We start from the raw sequence: 26,703 nt of genomic DNA on the forward strand, positions 1-26,703 counted from the left end.
GGACAACAGACCCCACTCCTTCATCCACCAAATAGTGATTGATGGTGGTGAAGAGATGTGTCTGGTCCCAAACTTAGTAACCGTTCAGGACCGTTCAGTCAGGAAGTAAAAATTTACCAAGTACCCCATGAGGATCAAGAAAGGTGTACCATAACCTGTGCACTCTGGGAACTTACAACACAGCCAGGGAAAAGGAAGTTGATCTGAAACCTGAAGGTGAGCTATGGCCAAGCACAGGAAGGAGAAGCAGAGCACAAGGAAAGGCACAGACAGAGGTGGAGGGAGATAACATTGTGAAACGCAAAAGACAAACCATGGAGCACATGGTATGAGTCTCATCGGAAGAGGAAGCCCTGTGATGCTCAAGTAAATGGGCAGGACTGGCACAAGGCAAACTTTGGAGGGCCCAAAGTACTTAAACAAAACATCACAGTAGCTCGGGATAACTCTGAGGGGGAACTGAAAGAATCATCACCCTTTCCCACAGGTAACATTCTGAAACAGACCTGAGAGAGAGAAGTCCCCAAAGCACAGCAACATGGACCAACATGGGAAGAGGGCTGCAAGTGGAAGAGTTGTGCTTCTCAGGCCACCTCACCTGAGTGGTTCTGGAGGGTCTGGGCCTGCCCATCTTTGGTAGGTGTGATAAGCTCCCAAATGAAGCTCTTGATCTTCTCGTCCCCCTTGTAATGCTTGACACAGTACACCAGCAGGGCACGGCAAATCATCTCCATGTCCTTTTCGTTCAGATGCCACTTGAATCGCCCATGAGTCAGGATGTCCTTCCACCGGCCCCAGCTGAGTGGAAATAGAGAAGGCTGTTGGGGGGAGTGAGGGCCATGCAGGCCCTCAACACTGCAGGACAAAGAGGGGCCAAGAAAGCTTCTCATCCTCTGTTGGGTCTATTAACTGGTCCAAGGGCCTTGTCCTGGGAGGCCCTGGAGGCCTGCATGTTGTAGCAAACCAAATGTCACTAAGGGGACCTGGCCACTGAGAGCTTTATAATGGTCACTAGATTAAGAAGAGAGGGACAAAAATATTTGGATCACGAAATAAAAATTTGGAATTAAAGGAGTCCAGCTGCAGTATTCAAAAGCAATGGTGAGCTCCCAGAAGGTAAACCTTCTATTTCGATCAAAGCCAGAGCCCTGCACGAATCATGCTTTAACGGGAACATCTGCTGCAATGACTCCTTATATATCCTTTGTGGGGGGGGGGGGCGGGGGCGGAAAGGCAGGAAATCAGTACCAGGCAGCAAATTAGTAGCAGAGATTCACTGCGACAAGCATATGAGAAGTCATGGCACATCTACAATAGAGCAGCAGAGCGTACAGTGACTGGGGTGGTGGTAGTGGTGGTGGTGGTGGGGGGTCATGGGCAGAAAGCACAGTTCTCTCTTGCTCTAACCGAGCCTGCATCAGCCCATAACTCCAGAGGTGACTGGAGAGACACACTGGACAAATCTCAGGGACCAACACCAACAACAAATAGGCAAAGTCAATACCCACCCAAAGATGAGCAGGTTCTTCTCGACCCGGAAGCATTCGGCTCGGAGGTAGCGCCTGGTTTTATCATTGAGGCGCCTGGACCTCGTGGGCCTTTCATCAGAGTCACTGTCCAACTCTGAAAACTCCATGAGCTCATCCTCCTCAAAGGAGTTGTAGTGTTTGGTTTGCTTTCTCACACGAGGCCGGTCGAGCACTAAGCTTTCCTAGAAACAGAGAGGACTACTGGGGAGAAAGCCCTGCTTCTCTCTTCCCCATCACAATGCACAAGCATATCCTGTTGACATTCCTCAAGACACATTTGGGAAAGAACCATACCCTGGTCTCATCCTCCAGCAGGAAAGGCTGTCCCCAGCACACCTGCTGTGTCCACGACTAGCAGTGGGGATTCTCTGGGACTGGCTGAAGTTGACGTGTCATCCGCCACCATCTGCTGCCTCTGCAGTCATTCTAACAGTACGGATAGGCAAGGCCCCCCAGTGCCCACAGTGACAGTCTGCTCTTGCCAAGAAAGACGGAGTGGTGCACCCCAGCCGTTCTGCCCAGCATGCAGAGGTAGGCTGCGTTCTGGAGACTGGACCAGTTGGAGAATTCCATCTGCTCAGCAACTTTCTCAAGACAAATACATATTCCAGCTGTTCCATTTTTTGCCTTCCACTGGCACTAAATACTAACCTTTTGTCTTTCACCAAAAACATTATTCCTAGCTCAGGACCCTCTCATTCTGGTGGCTCCCCTGGCCACAACCACTGCCTCTTCTCTTCTCTCCATCATTTCACGCGTCACACTCCTTCCCCTTACATCTCCCCCCAAAGGCAGCTAAGCTCCTGAATGCTCCCCTGTGTAGCCCAGGTAAATTTCTAGTGTCATCCCCGCTTCAATCACCTTACTTCCCACCTGCTCCAACTGCTTCTTACTGTCCACAGGGCAAGAACCCTTTCTCCGCCTCCCCACCCCCCCTTTGCCAACTTCCCTGCACACTGAGTAACTTCTTGACTGTGCAACTGTAAAACACAGGTTACTAAAGGACTGCACAATCTTCCTATTTGGAAAAGAGTTGAATTAAACAACCTCTGGTGATCCTACAGAAGAAGCGCTAAGGCTGGGTGCTGGCTACTGAATCAGCTGGATATCTGCAGGAACTGTCTCTGGGGCTTGTGGGTTCACAAGAGTTCAATACTCACCTGGGAAGACAGGTAAAAAGGGATGTATGCTCATCCTGCAGTGAGGCGATAGGGTCTGAGGCGGAGGGAGGGGGAGCTAACACTTAGGGCGTGGGGTGCCTCACAAGGGGCTAGGCCAGTGATGGCGAACCTTTTGAGCTCAGCGTGTCAGCGTTTTGAAAAACCCTGACTTAACTCTGGTGCCGTGTCACATATAGAAATTTTTTGATATTTGCAACCATAGTAAAACAAAGATTTATATTTTTGATATTTATTTTATATATTTAAATGCCATTTAACAAAGAAAAATCAACCAAAAAAATGAGTTCGCGTGTCACCTCTGACATGCGTGTCATAGGTTTGCCATCACTGGGCTAGGCAGTTATAGTCATGAGTGCTATCCCCACCTCCTTTCCAACTGGTTTCAGTGAGGTCAAGTACCTTGCCCAAAGGCACACAGTCAGGGGCAGAGGCAGTGCTCAAACTCTGTCTTTATTTCAAGACCATTCTCTCTCTTATGTATAGAAATAGAAAAATTCAAGATACTGAAAGAAAGGAAGTGAAGCCAACAAACTTTACTTATCGTGCTTTTCCCTTCTTCTCAATATTCATGTTTCTTTCATAGGAATGGTGAAAAAGAGGTAAAATGGTCACATACCAAGATTGGGATGTTGGCTTGGGCCAGAGGACTAAACTTGACCTATTCGGCCAGTTCCAGTTCTAACTGCCTTGATTTCTCAGGTGCCCAGTATGTCCCATAGGTCATTTTAAATTCTAACAGTTAATGTTTACGAAGCTAAGCATGTTTTAAGTATATTACATCTACCATCTCATTTAAGAATTAGGGCTCAGGAGTAAATAATGACTTGAACTGTGTGGGAATTTATGGTCCTTAAGACACAGTGAAATGTTCAATGGAATAAAATATGCTGTACCTTTTCATTCTTTGCTTCAGTATCCAGTTCAGCTATTTTAGCCCATTTCTGCCAAAAATTTGGGTCATCTAAGGAAATATCTGTTCTGTTTCCTGAAGCCACAAAGCTAGCCTGTGAAGAAGACAAGCATCAATAAGCTGTGCCTGAACACAATACAGATTAATAAACACCTGGTTCTTTTAATGTATCAGAAACTCAAACAGAGCCTCAAAGCCATTCTTCTTCTTCTCTTTTAAAAGACTGGTTCAGGAAATTACAATTTCAACCTACAGAATCATTTTCTGAAACTTAAACTTGGAAGCAGGAAGACAGCTCTGGAAGACAATGGCATCTAGTTCCTTGTGAAAGAATTTATTCTTAAAACTTCCCTAGATAAAACTTTTCTTTCAGTTCACCAGTTACCAAATGCCTGCTACAGAAAAGGCACTAAGGTGGGCAGTATGAAGTGGACAGATAAGTGATGGCTATAAAGCACAAAATATCCTACTGAAAATGTTCCATGTCGAACAGGAATTTAATCAGATAGGTCACGAAGCTCATGGAGCCTGTGGTCAGGGAAACCTGAGAGTAATATGATAAGTGGTCTAATTACATGAATTCTAAATTCAGTAACTTGCTGGGTAGCACCTAGCTGGGATTACTGACTAACATGTATTTTCTCATGAACTGAACAAGATACTTGCTTGAGTTTGAGGACTCGGGTGTTCACTAGAAACTGACCAAGGAGTGCTCTGCAAGGGAATCAAGGTGACCTCAGGCTTCAGAGCAGGCTTTGTGAACAGTGAATAGTGCGACCTGCGAGCTAAGGTGTCTATCCTGCTCGCTGAAACCAGCTCCCAGAGGTTAGGAGTGGCGTTCTTTCTGTAGCTTCTGGCTCATGACTGACACATCCTCTAAGAACCTGTTTCTTCAGAGTGTCACACAGAATAAATGTGTAGCCAGAAAATTTCAATAGTGTATTTAGGGTAACAGAAGTCTGGCTAATGAGGGTCAAACCATGAACAACTTTTGTCTTGCTCCCCCCACATGGACTCTGGAGAGAAGGTCCTATATACCTTGGCAAAAGTGGACCCCTGTCCTTCAGACTGGATGGTGATGGTGTGGGTTCTCCTCTGCAGAATCTGGTCTATGTCTTCTTCACAGAACTTGGAGCCTTCATCTTCCTCATCCATTAAGGCTCCATAAGCACCTTTCCGGAGCAAGTCCTCTACCTCCATTTTTGAAAGCTGCTGTACCTGGACAGGTCACCAAAGGCTACTCACAAAGTGGAAAATGCACAGGAGAAAAACAGCCTCAAATCTGGCCCTTGTGACTCAGTACACAGTACCTCCACTAACTGACATATCAGAGGAATAAAGACATAAACAACAAGCCTTAGTAAATGAAAGCCCAGATAAAGGCACTCAAGAGAACTATGGGGAGGGCAGGCAGACGATCCCCTATAGGGAGCTCCAGAATAAAACCCAGCCCATGACTCAATGACCCTAACATTCTTCAGGACGTTGGTTATTACCAAATGTCACAAGCCATTAAAACTATGCACCATTAAAGAGGATATATTTAATGTTTATTTTATATTTCAGTTTGAGTCTGTATCTTTAAAAACCTCCAGATGTACCAAATGGGCTGAAGAATGATTTCTTCATTATTAAATAAATACATTAGTATTGGAAATGATGTCATTTCTTAACTAAAGAGAGGATCCTGTGCCAAGTGTGATCTTCTCAATTGCTTGTTGAAAACAGGAAATGGAGAGTTCAAAACAGCCCTTCCTGGTTTTAATTAAGAATCTGGTTCTCTTTATATCAATCACAAGAGGGAATTCCATAACTCACAGCGCTGGTAACTTGAAGTATTATACTTAGCAACACATGCATAGCTACGAGGATATAGAACATCTGGACTAAAGAGAATTCATTTAGAAGGTTTAATTCCCAACCTTTGATGCCCTAAGCCCAGAGATTAAGGAGATATTCTACTTTGTCTGTCTATACTTTAATACAATTTAAGAATCTCAGCTGCAATTTTTATCCCCCTTAGAGGGGAAAAAAGATTTTATTACTTTAAGCTGCTAATCTATTCATTCACTTATTCACTGACCATCACGCATTGAACATCTTTAATATGCCAAGGATGGTTAGGGGCGTTGAGGAATACAGATAAAATAGGTTCCATTGTCTGGAGTATGAGGTAAAAGCATGGTGACAATAGATCATTTAGAGTTAAGTGTTAAGATCTACTCACTTCTAACAGGCACTGTTAAAAACTCTGTTTCCTGAAATGTTACTGCATGTTGGGCAGTCCTACCACATAACTGTTCCTACAGATTTCCTTCATCCATCTATCAGATGCAGAGACCTGAACCGAATTACCCTCTAGTGTAGGGTATTACCCAACAAAGTTGTTTGGCCTGACTGAGTTTGGTTGAGAGTTCATCTTAAAACAGCTGTAGGAAGGAAGAATCCAGAGGCCCCAGCTGTGTGACACATGCTCAGGCTCCAGCGCAGGTACCGTCATACTCACTCCATTGGTGCTGCCCTTTCGGTTGATGTCCTGAAGAACAGCCTTGTCCAGACCCAGCTTCAGGCTGGCCTTATCAAACATTTCTCGCTCATAGGAGTTCCGAGTAATGAGGCGATACACCTTCACAGCTTTACTCTGGCCTATCCGGTGACATCGGGCCTGAGCCTGGAAAGGAAGGAGGGTCATACACATCATGTCACCAGATATAATGACAGTGGCCCAATGAAAAGGGAAATGCTTAAGTTCCATGTGGTATGAGTGGTCAGGTCTCAAAGTTATGAGTCATGGGACAGAATTCACCAAAATGCCAGCTGCTCTTTCAAGGTCACTTATTTCATCACCCGCTATTTATTGAGTGACCACTGTGTGCTAGGGTAAAGTGATGAGAAGAACATGGCGTACTCCCCTCCCTAGCCTGTGATCTTAGTGGAGGCACTCATTCCCAGGATCCGGTCCTGCTCTTTTGGGAAATGCCTCAGAGTTGGCAGCACCACTTTTTAATTTTACTACAGCAAATTCCACACACACAAAAGTAAAGTATAATAACCTCGTATAGACAATCCTGTTTCATCTATTATGCCTCTACCCGCCAAGATCATTAGGAAGCAAATCCTAGGCACCGTATTGTTTCATCCTTACACATTTCAATATGTATTTCTAAAGATAAGAACTCTTGTAAAACATATTGTCATTGCCATACTTAAAAAAATTAATACTCAGTTTCTTCCAATTTCCCTGCTTATCTCATACATACTTGTTAAAGCTCGCTTGTTTGGATCAGGATCCAAGGAAAGACATTACACTGTAACTGGTTGATACGTCTCAAGTCTCTTAATCTATAAATACTCCCTGCCTTTGATCTCTTTTTTCATATGTATTTTTTTTTTTAAGAAACCAGGTATCTGTCTTATAGTTTAAGACAGTCTACATTTTGCCGTCTTCATTCTGGCTGTGTCTGAGAATAAGTGCCCCTGCTCCTTGTATCTCCTCTAAAGTGGAAGTTATATCTTGAGACTTAAGCAGGCAAAGATTTCATTTTTGGCAAGTGTATTTCATAGATAGTGCTGAATTTCCATCAAGAGGCACATGATGTCTGGTTGTCTTTATTCTGAATTGATGATCACTGTCTAGATCAATTGTTTCATTAGGATTATAATTCCCCTTATCAAATTTTTGGTTACCCTGATGACACAGTTCATATAGGAGAGACAAGCTAAATGTTTAATTCTTTCTCTTTATTTAATCAGTTTCCAAAATAATATCCACCAAAAGCGACTAAGGAAGATTTTTACTATTTGGTTTAAGAAGCACAATGAGGTTACATTTAAATACATGTCCTATGTTTTATTGCACTGCTGTTATTATTTCTATTGCTGTTCAAAAATGGCCTGTGAGAACATTTTCAAGTTGGCTCCTAAGTTTTTCTGACATGATCCAGTCAAATATAAAAAGGAGGGAGAATAGAATAGACTCTGGTATTAGAATGGAGTAGGAGGTATCAGGATGAGCTCATGGTTAAAGTCTGTGTGTGTGTGCGCGCGCGTGTGTGCGCGCATGCATGCACACGTGTGCATGCATACATACATACACATACAGATAAAGAAAAAGATATGGCTATGTCTGTGTTTGTGTTTGTATGTTTCAAGGCGTCCTAGTTTCTTTGATAGGAAATGGTAGTTGGAGACAACAGCCTGGATGCTCTAGAGGTGCTCACTGCTACTGGTTGTCATTGTTTCTAGCCTATTAAATGGACAAAAACGGAAGTGTTTGTGTGTGTGTGTACAGTACATATAGCCATTGCACATACAAGACAAAACACGTCATGAGATCATAACAATATTTTACATTCATTAACCACATATCTGTATCTCTTCAACCATGTTTAAAAGCTCAGTTGTTAACCACAACAATGTCGTCACTCATTTGATTTATCCCACATATATATATATATATATATATATATAAACAGTCTCAGAAAAACAGTACCATTATAATCTCACCAAAACATAATTACTGAAAAACATGTAAGATTTTTGTTTTCACCCATTTAGGGTTATATCTCACTACATATATACAGTTAAATCACAGTGTTTTAAATACCCACTTGCAGGTAGGTTTCTTTTTCACAGTGGTAGGGTTAGCAGTTTTGAAACTACTTTCTGTGTAATCTAGGATTGAGCAAATTAGTACATACACTGAGAGTTGAAAAAGGAAATTACAAATACGGAAAAGAGGAAAACTAGAATGACTGTGGTGTTAGAATGGGTTGGAGGTTATCAGTGTTAACTCATGGTTAGGTGTGCACATGTGTATATACACACATGTAATAGATGTGGATATTCATAATTAAGTTTATGTATACACTTGTTCATATACACATATACATATGAAGGCATGTTATATATATATGCATATTTATATTCTGTGTGTATGTATTCCAGCTATGTTCACTGAGAGGGTCTAGAAGCAATAGCATTCCAGTGGCAAAGAATACAACTGACTCTCTGATCTTGGTTTCTGGATTCCATTGTTCAGAAGACAGAACAAAGTCATGTTAGAGAAATGGCTAATTGGAGGGCTGGGGCAGACAAAGTATAAGATGAGCCTAAAACATATTACTGTGCCAGGATGCAAGGAAGTACTCACACAATGATGGAGACATATTAAAATAACACTCGAAACTTGAGGAGGCTGCCACTGGCTAAGTCTAGGACTATTTGAACATCAAAAGAAATAAAGATAGCAATGGAATATAACCCACTGAATAAAAAAGAATTCATGAGTACATACTGACATAAATAAATGGGAGAAAAGGGAAAACTTTTTTACAGTAGTAGCCAACAAACTGTAGGGTGACAGAAAATCACCACCTTGCAACCATCATAATGATGACTGATTCAGGCAAAAATAATCAACGGACATTAAAATCAATGTGTAAAATGTTGATGAGGAACCGGATATTTACATAGTTTCAAACTATCTATCCAAAATTGCTTATTAATTTCAAAGGGAAAAAATAGCAACTTATAGTAGAGAAGTCTGGCAGATGCCACTTAACTAAGAGACCAAAGTCTGTTATCAAACTAACAGACATCATATGTTCCTCTTATGATATGTTGACAAGGACATATTACTTCAGTAGTAGTATTACTAAACCTGAATCAATCCTGAGGAGACACAAACAGAAACTGAGGGACAGTCTATAAAATGTCTGGCCTGTACTCTTCAAAAACATCAAAGTCATAAAAGGAAAAGAAATATCGATGAACTGACTCAAGTTAAAGGAGGCTAGAGAGAGGAGAACTTTATGTAATGGGTGATCCTGGACTGGATCTTGGGGGAATAATAGCTATAACGAATGTTGAGAGAAATGACAGAATTTGAATAAGGACTATGGATTGGAGACAGTATTCTCATTTCCTGATTCTGAGAACTGAACTGTGTTTATATAAGAGAATGTCCTGGCACTTAGGAAATACACACTAAAGCAGCGGTCACCAACTGGTGGCCTGCGGACCACTGCTGGCCCGTGAGGTCTGAAAGGTTGGCAACTGCTGCACTAAAGTGCTTAGGGGGCAACTTACACTCAAATGGTTCAGACAAAAATGGTGTGTGTATGTGTGCATGCGCATATTATGTCTATGAATGCACTCAGAGACACAGAGGAGAGGGTTAAAAAGGGCAAAATGTAAACAGTTGGTGAATCTGGATAAAGGGTATATAGGAATCGCAAACTGAGATCATATCAAAATGACAATGTAAAAAATATTAAATATAGGCATTCGAAATAATTTCTCTCTTGAGTTCATGCTGTTTACTTGATATACAGCCAGATTCAACTGTTTTATTTTGCTTTAGAATTTTAAAAATAAAATTTTCCCTACATTAATTTAATCACAATGAAGGGGGTGGGGAATAAAAAAAACTAGACCCAGTAACTTTGGAAAACGATATTTTGATTGTATACTGTAAGACTAATAACCAAAAAACCACTATGTAGTCCAATATTGCAGGTTGGTAAATTTACTTTTCACAGAATATGGGTTAGTAATTCTGAAATTAGTATACTTATGTGTATATTAGGATTGAACAAATGAATAAATATACTTTGTTATGATAAACGATCCTGGCGTCTCACAGCCAGGGAAAGGAGTTACAAATAAGGAAGTGGGAAAGGCTAGAAAGAATTCTGTGGGGTTGGTCTGGAATCAGAAATCTCACTATGGATGGACAGAAATGGAATAAATAGAGATGTGTGGTATGAGCATTTGTGTTAGTATATATATATATATACATTTCCTAACTCTGTCTGCTCAGAGAGTCTAGAAGCAATAATACTCCAGTAGCAATGGGCATACCTAGTACCAAATCTTAGTTTTGAAATGCCACCCTCAAATAAAAGGAACGAGGGATCGATGGAGAAATGGCCAATTCCATGGCTAAACCAAGAAAAATGGGACATGAACCTCAACACCTCATGGTCCTAGAAAGGAAGGAAGTGCTCAAAAACTGATGGCAGCCTGTCACACAACACAGGAGCCAACGTGAAGGACCTACAAATGACCAAATCTGAACAACAAATTAAGTAATGAGAGTAATCCTATAAAATAAAAGGGTAATATGCAAATAGACCAAACGGCAGAACCAAATAACCAATCAAAGTGTAATATGCTAATGATATGCTAAAGCTGCTCAACTGCTCGCTATGATGTGCACCAACCACCAGGGGGGAGACAGTCGACCGGTGGACCACTCGCTATGATGTGCACTGACCACCAGGGGGCAGATGCTCTGACCGGTAGGTTAGCTTGCTGCTGGGGTCCGGCTGATCCGGATTGAGCGAGATAGGCTGGACATGCTCTGGAGCCCTCCTGCAGTCCCTCCCTGGCCCAATTATGCACCAGTGGGGTCCCTTAGTCTGGCCTGCGCCCTCTTGCAATCCAGGACCCCTCGGGGGATGTCGGAGAGCTGGTTTCAGCTTGATCCCGCAGGCCACTCCCCTTGAAAGGGTGCCAGAAGCAGGGCTCATGGCTGGTGAGTGCTGCTGCGTCACCTCGAGCCTCTCCTGATCAGGACTGATTGAGCACGAGCCAGCAGCAGGCACAGTGGGGCCGGGATGAGTGGGAGCTGCAGGCAGCGTTGGACTGTGGGTTTCAGCCCGATCCCTGCAGGCCACCCAGAGGGACCCCACCCGTGCATGAATTCGTGTACCAGGCCTCTAGTGAATTAAAAACCCATAAAATAAATATTATTGAGTCCATACTGACAAGTAAATAAATGGTGGGCAAAGGTCAACTGTTCTTTATAGTAGAATTCCAATTAATATCTGCAGAAGGAGCGACTGAAACAGAAAATTACTCTTAGCCAAACACCATAATAATAATTAATGAAGGCAAGAACCATTGATGAATGCTAAAATAGGCAAAAGTATGATGAGAAACAGGTTAAAGTCTCAGAATATCTCCTCCCAAGATAATGATTAATTTTAAAGGTAAAAAGAGTTACTTAACAGTGGAGAAACCAGGCAGATCCCACTCAACCAAGTAATCAAGATTAACATCACGAGTAAGGTATTGACCTCATATGCCCCATGATATGATACACAGAAAAGGTCATAACATCACTTCTAAGAAGTGTCAAGGTCATGAAAAATAAGGAAAGACGGACGCTATTACAGATTGGAATAGGCAAAAGAGTCATGACTTTTAAAGGAAATGTGAGATCCTAGATTGAATCTCAGACCACAAGAAAAACATTTGTAGGAAACTGAAGGAATATGAAGAAAGTCTCATGACTTTTAAAGGAAATGTGAGATCCTAGATTGAATCTCAGACCACAAGAAAAACATTTGTAGGAAACTGAAGGAATATGAAGAAAGTCTGTGATAAAGTATTGCATCAATGATAATTTTCTGGTTTCAATAATTGCATTATGGTTATCTATAATAATAAAAGGGTAATATGCTAATTAGACGGGATCCTTCCGGACAAAGCCGGGCCAGAGTGAAGCCTGGGTCCTGCGTGCCTGCCTGTGGCCAGAGGAAAGCCCGGGTCCTGGGTACCAGAGGGAAGCCGGTGCTGGCAGCCAGGGGAAGGAAGGCCTACTCTTGCACGAATTTTCATACATCGGGCCTCTAGTATAAAATATTAACATTAAGGGAAGCTGGGTGAAGGGTCCTAGAACTCTGCACTTATTTTGCAACATTTTTAAAGTTTAAAATGATCTCAAAGTAAAGTTTTTTTTTTAACAGACTGATGAATCTCAGAGGGAGTGGGGGCAGGAAGTGATTAACCAAAGAACTTATATGCATATATGCATAACTCATGGACACAGATAATAGTGCAGTGAAGGCCTGGGTAGGGGGCAGCCATGGGGTAGAGGGTGTCAAAGGGGGAAAAAAGGAGACATCTGTAATACTTTTAACAAAAAAGATACATTTAAAAAATTAATTTTGTTTTATAATGCTATAAAATACTTAGGATGGTTTCAAAGTCAAAAATGCAATAAGGCGCCCGGCTGGTGTGGCTCAGTGGTTGAGCATCAACCCATGAACCAGGAGGTCAAAGTTCGATTCCCAGTCAGGGCATATGAGCTCAATCCCTGCTGGGGGGCATGCAGGAGGCAGCCGACTAATGTTTCTACTTCTCTCTCCTTCTCCCTTCCTCTCTCTGAAATCAATAAAAATATTTTTTAAATGCAAAATGGCATATTTGGAAAAACTAGCTTCTATCCCTGTCACTTCCATCCTATTTCCTCACTCCCCCCATAGGTAACCATTTAAAAAAGTTTTTTGCCCTAACCGGTTTGGCTCAGTGGATAGAGCGTCAGCCTGCGGACTGAAGTGTCCGGGGTTTGATTCCAGTCAAGGGCACATGTCCGGGTTGCGGGTTCAATCCCCAGGAGGGGTGTGCAGGAGGCAGCTGATCAATGATTCTCTATCATCAATGATGTTTCTCTCTCTCTCTCCCTCTCCCTTCCTCTCTGAAATCAATAAAAATATTTAAAAATAAAGCTTTTGTTTTATCTTTCCATGGGGCAGGGGAAGGAAGAGACAGCCTTTTTAGATAAATGCTAGCATACTATGCATACTTTTCCACCTTATTTTTTTCACCCAACACTATATTTAGGTGTCTGCAAACATAGTCCTCATTCTTTTATATATGACTTAGTCAATCAGTCTTCTATTACTGGACAACTAAGCCGTTTAGTCTTTGACTATTACAATTAGTTGCCACAACTTCTTTCTGTATCTTTAGTGGTAGTTAAATCTTTAGTATCAGGGGAAGGTTTGATGGATAACTCTGGTAAAGAAAGGAATCAAGATAAGTAATACAGTTTATGGAATCTATAAAGCAGCAACAATATATGGCCATAGAATTTACACTGATTTTTCTTTTTCTGGCTCATCTAGTGTTGAAAGTAAATTACAGGAGGAAGTTTAAGAAAGGTTCTGAGCAAAGGTCTAATAAGAGGAGCGCTGCAGACACTGTTAGTTACCTCTTTGGTATCCACATTTCCTTTCTTCCTCATTACGAGAACCCTGATTCTTGCAAAGGGCAGCAACATGTCCACATGAAACCACTTCCAGCCTCCCGGGGATGGCAAGGTAACACAGGTCTAGACAGTGAGATGTAGCAGAAGTGTACTGGAGATATCTGGGAAGGTACTGCTTCCTGAAAAAAGCACCACACCTTCCTGCCCTGGGACATGAAGTATCCATCTGGGAACCAAGAGGATGTAAACCACATTCACTGAGGATGGAGGAGCAGAAAGACAGAAGGAACCTGGGACTCTGATGACACTATGAAGCCACCCCACTAGTCCTGACTACACATCTCTGGACTTCTCATTAACTGAGAAAAGCAAACCTGTTTGGGGACCACTGCCACAGGCAGCTAAATGACACCAGGAGGTAAACATATGCTCTACCAAGATGACTTACCTGAAAGATAAGAAGATGAGTCCTGTCACATTTAGAGACTCATCATTTTACAGTAAAAAATCCAACAGTTAATCAGATATTCCTAATTTATCAAACTCACATACAAAAACATGTGGTAGAGAGAGAACTAGGGCAGCAACGGAGATGAAGTCCAAATAAGATCCATCAGCAAAGATATATATACAGAACCCTGGAGTAGTTAGGCAAGTGGGAGCAGCGGTGCCACCCCCACACAGGAAAAATTATAGAGCTCTGATGTGCTCCTGCACAATTTGCAGGCCCACCGTTAGTTCTTTAGTTTTTAATATATTTGAGGTGAACAAAGGCCTACAAAAAAAAAGTAGTGACGTTCAGATCCCAGTGACTGCAAAGGGAAGAAAGGGGGAGTGGCTTAGTTGCCCAAGCAGTGAGATTTTAAATTGATTCAGGCCTTTAATTGACTATTGTCACTTTCAAGTCCAGAACTTGGCAAAACCTTTCACCAAGCCTTTACAATCATATGAAAATAAAATAGTGGGTACAAAGAACCAAACATAGTGCTATATCCTTTCTTGACCTTTATACTACTATTTCAAGTCATTAGCTCTATTACATTTAAAAAGCAGATTTTCTTTAATACTTAAAAATACTACTTATTATTTGATGTAAAAACTGCATAATCAGAGAGGTTAAAGAAATTGCTACAGTGCTATTGGAACCCAACCACTTTTAGCATGCTGGTATAATACTGCAGCCCAGTGTCCACACACAAGTATTTTATTTCAAGCCTAGCAATTTTACATTGCTCCTGCCAATCGAAAAGTCTGCCTCCACAGGTCACCTACTCATGCAAAAGAGGAATTAGGCTCTTGGCAGCATGAGTCAGGGAGTACTGGGAACGGCTCTTCCTTTTGCAGGCCTACATTTGGGCTCAATAAATGTGTCAATAAGTCAGTCAAGAGCTGGCTGAGAATAGGAAGGAGAGGAGTTGACAGCATGGGAAATGGAAAAGGATGCTTTGGGGCAGCAGAAAAAAAGGAGCAGGGAGTGAAAAAGAGAGGACACTGACAAGAGAGGCAGGAGAGAACTCAAAGAAACCTGACTCACTTTATTTGGGATTGAGACTGTACAGTAAGGGCCTGGCCCACCTGCTTCAGGGGTGCCACCTATGTTCACTCCCACCCTAAGTGGGTATACTTTTTATTCCTCTGTCTGGAACATTCTTCCTTCTGACCTTGTAATTTAATATCCTTCCTCATCATTGAGGTCTCTGCTCAGATCACCTTCTTAAAGGAACCTTCCTAGACCACTTTCTAAACCAGGGCATCCAACCCTCATCATTCTTATCCCCTTATCCTGTTTTATTTGTTTGTAATAAGTATTGCTCTTTGCAACTCATATATTTTTCCTTGTTTACTGAAAACAGTGCCACACAATTTGTTTTATAATGACTTTTCCCTCTGAGTTTTAGCCAATTGTCATCAATTTAATAATTTAAAGGACTGGTTGTTTAACTAGTAGACTGCTTTCTTCAAATAAAATGTTGCCTGGAAACTCATTAAATGAAAAGGACAAAGCAGAATGCTCTGTGTGAAGTGGTGGCCATGGAAGAAGGCCCAACAGGCATCAGCTTGGCTCTCCCTCCTGGCCTCCCTTCCCTTGTGGAATCCCCTGGGATACCTCTTCACTTGGCTCTCCCTCCTGGCCTCCCTTCCCTTGTGGAATCCCCTGGGATACCTCTTCAGTTTTGTGAGGCAGCCACTACTCTCCCGACCCTACACTCACACTCCGAGTACTAGAAAATACACCAAGATACACTTAGGATAAATTCATCGTTAATAATAATGTAAATCTATATTCTAAATGTTCTTGAAAAGCTAGAATCTCTTTGGCTAATTTACTGTCTAATCTGGTCACTGTTTCAAACAGGGTTGATGAAGAACTCTAAACTGGAAGTGTTAGTTCTGTCATTTTCTTGTTTGTCTCTGCTTACTTTTTAAATGTATGAACTTCAATCTTCGAATAACTTCAATCTTTGTAAATCATCCTTTAAAGTCACCATTATTTAACTTGGTTAACACTAGAAAATACAACCTGTAAATCCACTTAAAAGGGCATATATAAACTCTGCATTAAGTGCAGAACAAATGAGCTAGTGAGGATGCCTGTCAACCCTGACACACCGTGGAGCTTTCCCACCCCTGTGTTATTTCCCTAGTGGAATATGACATATGACCATCTAACAAACAAGCCGAGTGAAAATGCCAGAACTGAGGATTAGTCAAGCTTAATAATTTTCTTTATGTCTGATGATGATAATAATAAAGTAGTTCAATTCTATATTTGGAGGCTACACGCTATGAAATATCATTTAAAGTAAAAGGAAAAAACAATTCTCTGATTAGTAGGAAGGGCCAGCATTTACTTTTCATTCAGTTCCCCCAGGTCGAGGCCTTAAGCCTGCCCTCTGGCTGACATCATAGCATGGAACATGGCAGACACTCTATAGCCAAGCCAGGCCCTGCCATAATGTTCTTGGGTTCGGGGTGGCTAAGGCAAACAGCAATCATCCTAATGGTTACCTGCAAGTCATTTTGAGGGTTCCAGTCTGAATCAAATATGATGCAGGTATCAGCGGCTGTGAGATTGATCCCCAGGCCTCCCGCTCTGGTGCACAGAAGAAAGACAAAGCGGTCTGAGTCTGGCTTACAGAACCGGTCGATGGCTGCCTGGCGCAGGTTTCCCCGTACTCGCCCATCAATTCGCTCATAGGTGTATCTGAGGGGACCCAAACGAACGAAAGCCCAGGTGTTAATCATGACTTCAATGGAGAACAGCAAACAATGCAAGAAGCTGTTGACCGATGGCCTTAAATCCCTCACTTCTAAATATGGACCAAATGTCCACAGTCTAGAAGAATCCCCACCCTCTACATATGCAGCAGGGCAGACATCTAAACCTGCATTGCAAAGTGTTGCCCCTCAAAACAAACAAAACCCAAACCAAAAAAAAAAAAAACCCAGCCACAAACTAAGGAGGACTAGGAGAATTGTAAACATAAAAAAATATCAATTCCCACTGCCCAAATAACTTATTCTCAAGTCATTTCCCAGTTTTAACTTGCACTGAATGTGATCATAAGACCCAGAAAAGCAAATAAAAGCCTCAACCACCTGCTTTCAGTTGTGCTCATAAAAGGAATCAGAGTTCAAATCAGTCCCTCGCTGCTTTCCGGGAAACTGAAAATGGGAAGAAGACTATAATGACAGGCAGTCCCTTGATGTCTGGGCTGGTCGTCTCTAACCTAACAGTTACTCAGCGCTTTAGAGGTGCACAGCAAACCCTCCAGGCTCACAGCGGAAACCAAGGTCTTCTGAGCAGTATATTACCAAGCAAGTAGGGAGAACTCACAGAAAATATTTTGTACTATGTCAGGGGTGGGGAGAACTAAAGAATTTTTAAAGCAAAATAAAGTGAGGAAGTAAAGCTGAATATCCTTAAGAAGGCATATACGTGTGTGGAAGTTAAGAAATAAAGGTGGAAAGCATGGTGGAGGAGAGGGGAAAAGGAAAGAGAATAAGAATGAAACACTATGGGATCATATTACTATCTGTCTACCCAATTAGAAAACACAGATGGTACCTTTATGATGAAATAATGTAATTAATAGAGCATTAAAATATTGTAGCAACCTGGACAGCTGCTTAGAGTCTTATTCTTTTCTTACTTACCCCTGCCAACACATGAATTAACAAGGGAATGTTGCCCTGGACCCAATTGGACCTCCGAGCATGAATTGGTTGGTAAAGTAGAAGTAACAGAACCTTGTGAGAAGAGGACCAAGTCATCCTAGACCCAACAACAGTCAAGAACATGAATCCTGATGAAAATCTTATCAGTAGCCAGAACTTGGGAAATCTGGCCTCTAAAAATTCAGATAAATAATTGGCAAGAGAATAAGAATAGACAGTCTAGGGGCAGATAACTCTGTGTGGGGATGACTCTAGACAACTAAATGTGGCAACACAATCCTGACTTCCTTGAAGAAAAGGAAACTCCATGTAAAGAAATCACCCAAGGAAATCCATGTAAAGAAACCAAACCAACTCAGACTCTAAGGGACATGTAGCACAGCAAAGAACCAAGTCCGAACATATGTCTTCCTTTTACAAAGCTGCAGTGCACCCATACCTGGAATTACAGGTGTAGACTTTCTTTTTTTTTTTTTTTTTAATGTAACAAACTTAGGAATAATATTTGAAACTACAGTAGCAAATAAAATGAGTGGTAATGACAGGACTGTCATGACGATCTTATAAGATAAAAGATAAGAGTTACATTCTAAATTCTATAAAACTATGAAGCAATTAAATAAAATTATCATCCTATATAATAAAGAGGTAATATGCAAATTGGCCATCACTCCAACACACAAGATGGCCACCCCATGTGGTCAAAGATGGCCGGCAGGGGAGGACAGTTGTGGGCGATCAGGCCAGCAGGGGAGGGCAGTTGGGAGAGACCAGGCCTGAAAGGGAAGGCAGTGGGGGTGACCAGGCCGGCAGAAGAGGACAGCTGGGGGGAACCAGGCCTGCAGGGGAGGGCAGTTAGGGGCGATCAGACCTGCAAGGGAGGGCAGCTGGTGAGAACCAGGCCTGCATGGGAGGGCAGTTGGGGGGGACCCAGCCTACAGGGGAGGGCAGTTGGGGGTGACCAGGCCTGCAGGGGAGGGCAGGTGGGGGGCAAGGCCTGCAGGAGAGGACAGTTAGGGGTGACCAGGCCAGCAGGGGAGGGCAGTTAGGGGCAATCGGGCCAGCAGGGGAGAAGTCAGGTGTCGATCAGTCTGGCAGGGGAGTGGTTAGGGGGTGATCAGGCTGGCAGACAGAAGCGGTTAGGAGCAATCAGGCAGGCAGGCAGGTGAGTGGTTGGGAGCCAGCAGTCCTGGATTGTGAGAGGGATCTCCGACTACAGTCGGACATCTTCCGAGGTGTCCTGGATTGGAGAGGGTGCAGGCTGGGCTGAGGGGGACCCCCCCCACCCCCCCCCCACCACCCGTGCACTGATTTCATGCACCAGGCCTCTAGTTATTATTATAACAGCCACAGCAACAATATTAGCAGCAACCAAAGTGTCAAGCTCTGTGCCAGGCACTGTGATACATGCTTTACATGCACCATCACATTTAACTCTCACAATAATCCTATGAGGTAGTTTTACTGTTACCATCCCCATTTTACACTTGAGGAAATTTCAAAAATAACTAAAATCCATACAGTCAAATAACTTGCTATTACCTAGCTGGTAAGTGAGCTAACTCAGATCCATCTGATTCAATCAAAGTCCACACTCTTAACCAGTTTGCTGTGTGGCCTTCATATTGTGCCCTACATTTCAATGCAGCAGAACAGAAAGATTTTCCTAAAAACTTAGAAGAGAAAGTTAAATAAGAGACACCAGTAAACTTAGGAAACTTGTAGTTCTGGTATAAAATGAAAAAAGAAACTACACGTATCAAAATGATTTTGATAAATCAATGCAGCGAGGATCTGGCCTGGGTGGGTTCCCAAAGCAGTTGGGCCATGTATGTGATGTGTGGAAGAAGCACAGGATTTGGAAGCAGGAGACAGGGCTGACACAATGAAACAATAGCAGCTACCACCCCCACCATCACACATGCCAACGATTAACACCACAGGCACAGAGGACTCAATGTTCTTTGACAAGACACCCGCAGCCATCAGAGAGGAGCGAGATGCCCACGGATCTGAGTGAGGCAGGAAGATAGCATAGCCTTGGGAGAAGTCAATGAATGTGATGACATAGCTTGGCCATCACCCAGGGAAAGTTATTTCCATAAAATTAGATACCGTTCTGCCAGCTATGACTTAACAATGGTTTTAGAAATTGTGCAGGATGATTGGAACATTAATTCTCATTTCCATCACTTGTTCAGTTTTGAGGGAGTGCTCTCGAAGAACACAAAACTAAACTAAAATAAAAATTCAATTATTAGAGTTTTTCCCAATTGTTCCTCATCCCCTCACTTCTGAGCCAAATCCTTTGGCTATGCCCTCACCCTGGATGAGAGTATGGCATGAAATTAAATGGGAACAAAACCAAACTGACAGCTGGAGAAGCAATGAGGCTCAAAAACAAAGAAAATCTTGAGGGCGAGTAAGTCTGAATGAAGAAATCAGACATCATAAAATTCCCCACACCAAACATCAGTGTAGCAATTAACCCTCTGCATCAACTGTATTGTGAACAAAATCCCTAGGAGTTGATGTGGTTCATGAAACTGTAATTCTGAGTCATTGTCAAATATCAATGAGAAGCAGGTGGCACTCTGGGAAACCTCTGTGCACTTTGTTTAGGGAGGAGGAAGGGGTGGAGGGACACATTTTGGCACAACAGAAAATGTTCTCACAAGGCCTAAAGAAAAATGAATGACTTTCTTGTCTCCCAGCAATAAACAGCTGGAAAACATAAAGAGTGAAAAATCACCCATTCACAACAGCCATAAACATATAAAACACTTAGCATGAAAATTAGTAAGAAATATGAAGGATTTGGCAATATGACACTAGGAGCTATGTTGGTTTGTTGACCATGTCCCTAACACCTACAGAGGTTCTAGCACAAGGTAGGCACTTCATAAATATTTATTAAATCAACAGTGTATATAAAAGACCTGAATAAGTGTAGTGAACATTATGTTCTTCAATTCTGTAAAGATGTCAATCCTACTCTACTAAATGTGTAAAAGCCAATCAAAATCCCAATAAATGGATATATGTATATAGAGATAAATACAGATGTGTAAATGTGTGTACACACACACACAACACACACACACATAATTTTTTAATAGTGGGAGACTGAAGTAGTCAAGGATAGACTAAAAAAAGACTAATTCTGAAGTTCATCTGCAATAATATATGAGAAAGGACTAAAACTATTGATCAAAAGAACAGAAAGGTTAGGGATATACCCAGCATATATAATAGCTCAGTATATTTTATGGATAGTGTTTTAGATGAATAGGGGGGAAACATGGACTATTTAATAAATAGAAAATTAGACATATTTAGAAATAAACTAGGTTAGATGCCCATTATATACCACTTATCAAAATTACAGGATTGCAGACTGACATATAAAAAAAAAGAAATCCAGTTAAAGATTATTAATTAACATGCATATTTTATCCTTTTATCTTCCCAAACTTCTAGTAAAATGATAGCTAAAGGTTGTTTATTTTTATTTTTTTTTTTATTTTTTTTTTTTAAATATATTTTATTGATTTTTTACAGAGAGGAAGGGAGAGAGATAGAGAGTTAGAAACATCGATAAGAGAGAAACATCGATCAGCTGCCTCCTGCACATCTCCCACTGGGATGTGCCCGCAACCCAGGTACATGCCCCCGACCGGAATCGTATTAATTAACATGCATATTTTATCCTTTTATCTTCCCAAACTTCTAGTAAAATGATAGTTAAAGGTTGTTTATTTTTAAATGCATAATACATCCCCCCAAATAAACCCCAAACAGAACAGGAGAAATTATAACTAAATTCTAGAAGATGGAAAGTCAGCTAAATGGTATTTAAAGAAAGCAGAATGCCAGGTGAGAAAAAACCTGATTTAATACTGCAGAATACCCAAAGGGATCGAGCATTGATGGCATCAGATACTCCTAAAAATGGGGATGCAAAGAGTCTAAAAACCAGGGGAAATGGTTGAGTATCAGCCCTACAGATCACACATCCCTGCCCTGAGAGGGTAAAACAGAAGAACCATACCCTTCTCTACCCTAAGGGGTACCAATCACAGTTAAAGGTAGAAGTATTAGACTGAAAAAAGGGAAGAGAGAGTGGGATCTCCCTATCTCTCCACCCTGCTTCCCTACAATCAGCTCCAAGTACAATCAAGTTCCCAGCCTTTAGGCTAGGGAAAGGAAGGAAACATCCAAAAATACTGACACTGGAGATTCCCCAATGAAATGGTCCATCTAGACAACTAGTGTTTACAGATGCAGGGTGTGACCCAGAACCAGCAGTCCTAGCCCACATACCCAGAGCTTCCAGGCAGCTCAACAGTGCGCACCAACTGATGGCTAAGATCTGAAATACAGAGGCTCTTCTTCTGGTATGGAGGGGCAAGGTCCTAACACACCAATTCTCAGCAAATAACAACCACAAAGTCCAGATGAAATACAGAAAACAAAACAAATGAACAGAGAAATTTCTCTGAGGGCCCTGGAGAGTTAAGGAAAGCAGGCAGATTTTGGAGAGCAACAGAAACTTGTGGTTTTGAGCAGAGGAAAAGCCACACAGTTATGGTGGCAAAGATGCAGGGCAACTACAAATCTGATAAAAAGTCACTGTGTTTCTAACCAGAGGCATGAGGGGAAAGAGAATCGGGCAATCAGGACTGCCAGAGGGTGAGAAGACAACTCTAGAATGTAGGAAGACAGAGAGGTGTACCCCAAACTCTGGCTATAAACTCTACTCAAGTCTCTGGCTGGCCTCTGACTCACACATGCTTGGGGCAGACTGAGAGTCCTCTGAGCTGAGACTGGAGCTGTTATCTACCAGAGACATTGACAGAATTTGCATTTTGAGTCACATCTCATATAATACCTCCAAATAAAAACCATCATCTTCACGGCAAATAACAGAATCCTGAATCTCCACAACAAAATATTCACAATGTCCATGGAAAAACCCAAAATTATGTAGCATATGAAGAAACAGGAAAAATGTGACCCATTCTCAAGAGCAAAAAATCCAACCAACAGGTGTCAAATCCAAAAAGTTACAATTATCAGATAAGAACTTCATAACAGCTGTTATAATTATGCTCAATAAAGTGAAGGAATGTATGCAATAAACAAAAAGATAGGAGATCACAGCAGAGAAACATCAAACTAAGAAACAAATTAAACTCTTAGAACTAAAATATAATTTGTATAATAAAGAAAGCATTGGATGGGCTTAATAAGCATGAAAGAAATAACAAAGAAGCAGAACCTGAAGACAGATAAATCAAAACAAGAGAGAAAAAGGACTGGGGGGGGGGGGGTGCGGAGCAGAACAAGGACCTGTGGGACAATATCAAAAGGTCAAACATTCAGGTAATTGGAGTCTTACAAAGAAACCAGAGGTGGGGGCAAAAGGAACAACAAAATAGAAGAAACAGAGACTCAAATCCCCCCAAATTTGATGATATACGTTTACACATTCATTCAAGAGGCTCTGTGAACTGTACAGGATGAATTTCACTCATCACAGTCAAACTGCGAATCAAAAATCAAAAGAAAATCTCACTAGACAGAATAAAATAACACATTACATACAAGAGAACAGTGACTTAAATGACTGCAAAACTTCTCATCAGAAACTATGGGGGCCAGAACACAGTGGAATAATACTTAAAAGTGTTGAAAGAAAGAAAAACAAACAAACAAACCCAGAATTTTAATGTAAAAGGAAGAGATATAAAACAACAACAACAAAGAATTTTGACTTGGAGAAAACTGTAGGAAGAAAAAAAGACGAAAGAAGACACTGCACCTATGAAATAAATAACCAGTAGAATGTTATAAGAATTGAAAATTTAGAGAAAAAATGCTCTATGAAATTAAAAATATAATTATACAAAGAAAACCTAGGGTTAAAGTTGGAAGAGAGAGTAAAGGAATTCTATCAGAAAATATAGCAAAATATAATAAGATGGAGAAAAAAGAGAAAATCTGGTGATCAATCCAGAAGATCTGACATACAAATAACAGGAGTTCCACAAAGATAAAACAAAGCATAAAAAAATAATGAAAGATAAAATCCAAGAAAATTCTCCAGAGCTGATGAACTTAGATTTCAGATAGGAAAAACTACTTAGTATCTAATTCAATGCATCCCATACAAAAAAATAGTTCATTGTAAAACTTCTCAGCACTGGGACAAAGAGGATATATCAAAGCTTCTAAACAGGAAAAAAAAAAAAAAGTCACATACACAGACTGAGAATCAGAAGGGCAGGGCTTTGAACTTCTAAACCACAACCATGGATGCGAGAAGACAATGAACTAATAACCCTTCAAAATTCTGTGGGAAAATTATTTCTAATTTAGAATCTCAAACCCAGCCAAACTATTACTCAAGAATGAGAGTAGACGACAAACATTTCAAAGTTTCAAAATTCACTTATCATTCACCCTTTCTTGGAAGCTGCCAGAAGAGGTACATGGGATCCACCAATAAGGAAATCTGATTCAAGTGGGAAGGAAAGAAACTTGTCAGCATGATGAAGGAAGGGAGATAAGAGATGACAACTGTGTATTAGGTGAGAAGAGCCCTGAACAGAGAGGAGCATGTTAGGTCCCAGGAGAGATGGCCCTGAGAAGATGAAACTGATGTGCTTGACTGCCACAAGAAGAGATTTAGGCAACCAAGGTAAACTTTGGAGCTGAATTATAATAACTACACAGAAAAATAAGCAATGAAATAAAAAGTTAATTTTTAGCTTCAGGGAAAATAAAAATTATGCACTAAAGGGTACTACATGAGTAAGCTGTAATTTAGTATTTACATAAGTCCTAATAAACACTGAACATTACTCTAATCCAAAGTAATATGTGGCATTTTGGGAAGATGGGAGGACAGGAAGTTGCACATGTGGCATTTACATAGTGAGAACAGATAATATCTAAAACTGAAAAAAAATTATAACCACTAACATTTTTTAGATATAGCTATAAATACCAAAAGAAATAGCATAAAGAGTTTAAAGTAATTAATTGTTTCTGAGGGTGAAAAAACTCAGGGGCCAGCAGGGAGTAAATTAGGAAATGCAATTTTTCATAAGTCTAATAGAATAATTTGCCTCTTTAAGTTATGTTGAATGCATAACTTTAATGAAAATAAAAACTGAATTAGCCCTGGCCAGTGTGGCTCAGTTGGTTGAGAGTTGTCCCATGCACAAAGAGTTTGCTGATTCAATTCCCAGTCAGGGCACATGCCCGGGTTGTGGGCTCGATCCCCAGTAGGGGTCTTGCAGGAGGCAGCCAATTGATGTTTTTCTCTCTCTCTAAAATTAATAAAAACATAAAAACAATTGAATTGAAAAGAGAAGAGTAATGATGATGTTAAACCCAGAGGAACTCTGTTAGGTGCTATCAGGATGAAGAAACTATAAAAGAAACACCTCAGAATATTCATATGATGTAATGGTTAACAGGTGAATGAAGGCTATTTAAGCATATTAATTTAATCATTTAAATTTATTTAAAGCTGCTTTAAGATGGAGAGATTTAACTATTATAAAATTTAAAACTTCTGGGAATAAAGTAAACATACAAAAGCCCACATCCATAAGTAAAAAGTCAAAAACAATACTGGGGAAATATATACACCATATTCTTAAGTAAACAAACAATTCTTATAAATTAATAAACAAAGACAAAGAGCAACAGAAAATGGAGAAAGAACATGAACAATTCATAAAAAAGCAAAATAAATAAAGATATATGAAAAAAATTCACTCATTAATAATCAGAAATACAAACTAAATCATAATTTAAATATCTACAGGGGTTTTGAAAATGTGTATTAAATGCTTTTAAAAATGTACATCAGAATTGGTCCTAAGGAAATAACTGGCAATATTTACAATGAATTAAAGGGATATTCAGAGTTTCTTAAAGTACTGAAAATTTGAAAACAACCCATAAGATAGAATAAGAATATCAGACAGATCACCAAAATTGTGTCCTAGGAAAATAATTAAAAGAAAAAATTTCATAATATATTAAATAAAAATGTGAGTTACAAAGTAGAATGTAGAATATTTAAACAAGTAAACAACAAAGCTAAATATATGTATGAACAAAGAAAAAAATACTAAGAAGATAAACACCTAAGTCTGAATGGGGGCTTTGGGCAGGCGTTGGTGTTATATGTGCCCATATTATCAAAAGAAACTATATTACTTAAGTAATTTGAAAACAAAATAAGCAATAAATGATAAAAATAATAGCATAAAGGGAGCTAAATAAAGATACGCTACTTTATAAAAGTGTGTTAATTAGGGGGGAAGGAGACATATGTAATACTCTTTGTAATACTTTAAGCAATAAAACAAAATTTAAATAATAATAATAAATAAATAAATAAATAAAGTGTGTTAATTATACTGTTACTCATTTTGGGGGGTTCTTTAAAAAAACTGAAAACTACAAGTTGTTTTGTATATATTTTGAAGAGTAGGATAAGTTGTTTTGTATATATTTTGAAGAGTAAGATAATATATTTATGAAAAGCAAGTGTTCTGGCAATGGGTTCCTAATCTAAAGTGAGTTCCGATTTCAAGGAATTATTTATGTAACTATTAAATGTCAGCATAACCCAATCCTAAATTTGCCATTTAATACTCTTCTAGAAATTACATGCTAGAAGACCAAACAGAATCTTCCAGGACAAGAATATTTAAGACAACTGAGATTTGCCATGATTTTAAGAAAACAAGAATTTCCTGTAAACTTAGCAATGCCTAGACTAATAGTTTCTATGATCTTGAAAAATCTTTTATCATTAAGAGTTGTTAAAAATCCATTTATCATCTTCAGATCATTGATGTATCCCAACGTAACAAATGC

At 40.4% G+C, this 26,703-nt stretch overlaps 1 protein-coding gene across 4 annotated transcripts in view; it reads right to left on the reverse strand.

Moving 5' to 3' along the window:
- The window catches only part of CHD6 (chromodomain helicase DNA binding protein 6), a 170,202-nt gene that overhangs the window by 49,577 nt on the left and 93,922 nt on the right, over window positions 1–26,703 (reverse strand). For all 4 annotated transcript variants that reach the window (XM_023750885.1, XM_006085187.3, XM_023750887.1 and 1 more), the window contains 6 exons: window positions 16,630–16,825; window positions 6,127–6,291; window positions 4,659–4,838; window positions 3,604–3,714; window positions 1,509–1,711; window positions 599–798 (listed from right to left, as the gene is read on the reverse strand). In XM_023750885.1, the coding sequence (XP_023606653.1) occupies window positions 599–798; window positions 1,509–1,711; window positions 3,604–3,714; window positions 4,659–4,838; window positions 6,127–6,291; window positions 16,630–16,825 (1,055 nt within the window). The remainder of the gene's footprint in view (window positions 1–598; window positions 799–1,508; window positions 1,712–3,603; window positions 3,715–4,658; window positions 4,839–6,126; window positions 6,292–16,629; window positions 16,826–26,703) is intronic.

The sequence above is a fragment of the Myotis lucifugus genome, unplaced genomic scaffold, assembly GCF_000147115.1.
Source record: "Myotis lucifugus unplaced genomic scaffold, Myoluc2.0 scaffold_16, whole genome shotgun sequence".
Classification (NCBI taxonomy): Eukaryota; Metazoa; Chordata; class Mammalia; order Chiroptera; family Vespertilionidae; genus Myotis; species Myotis lucifugus.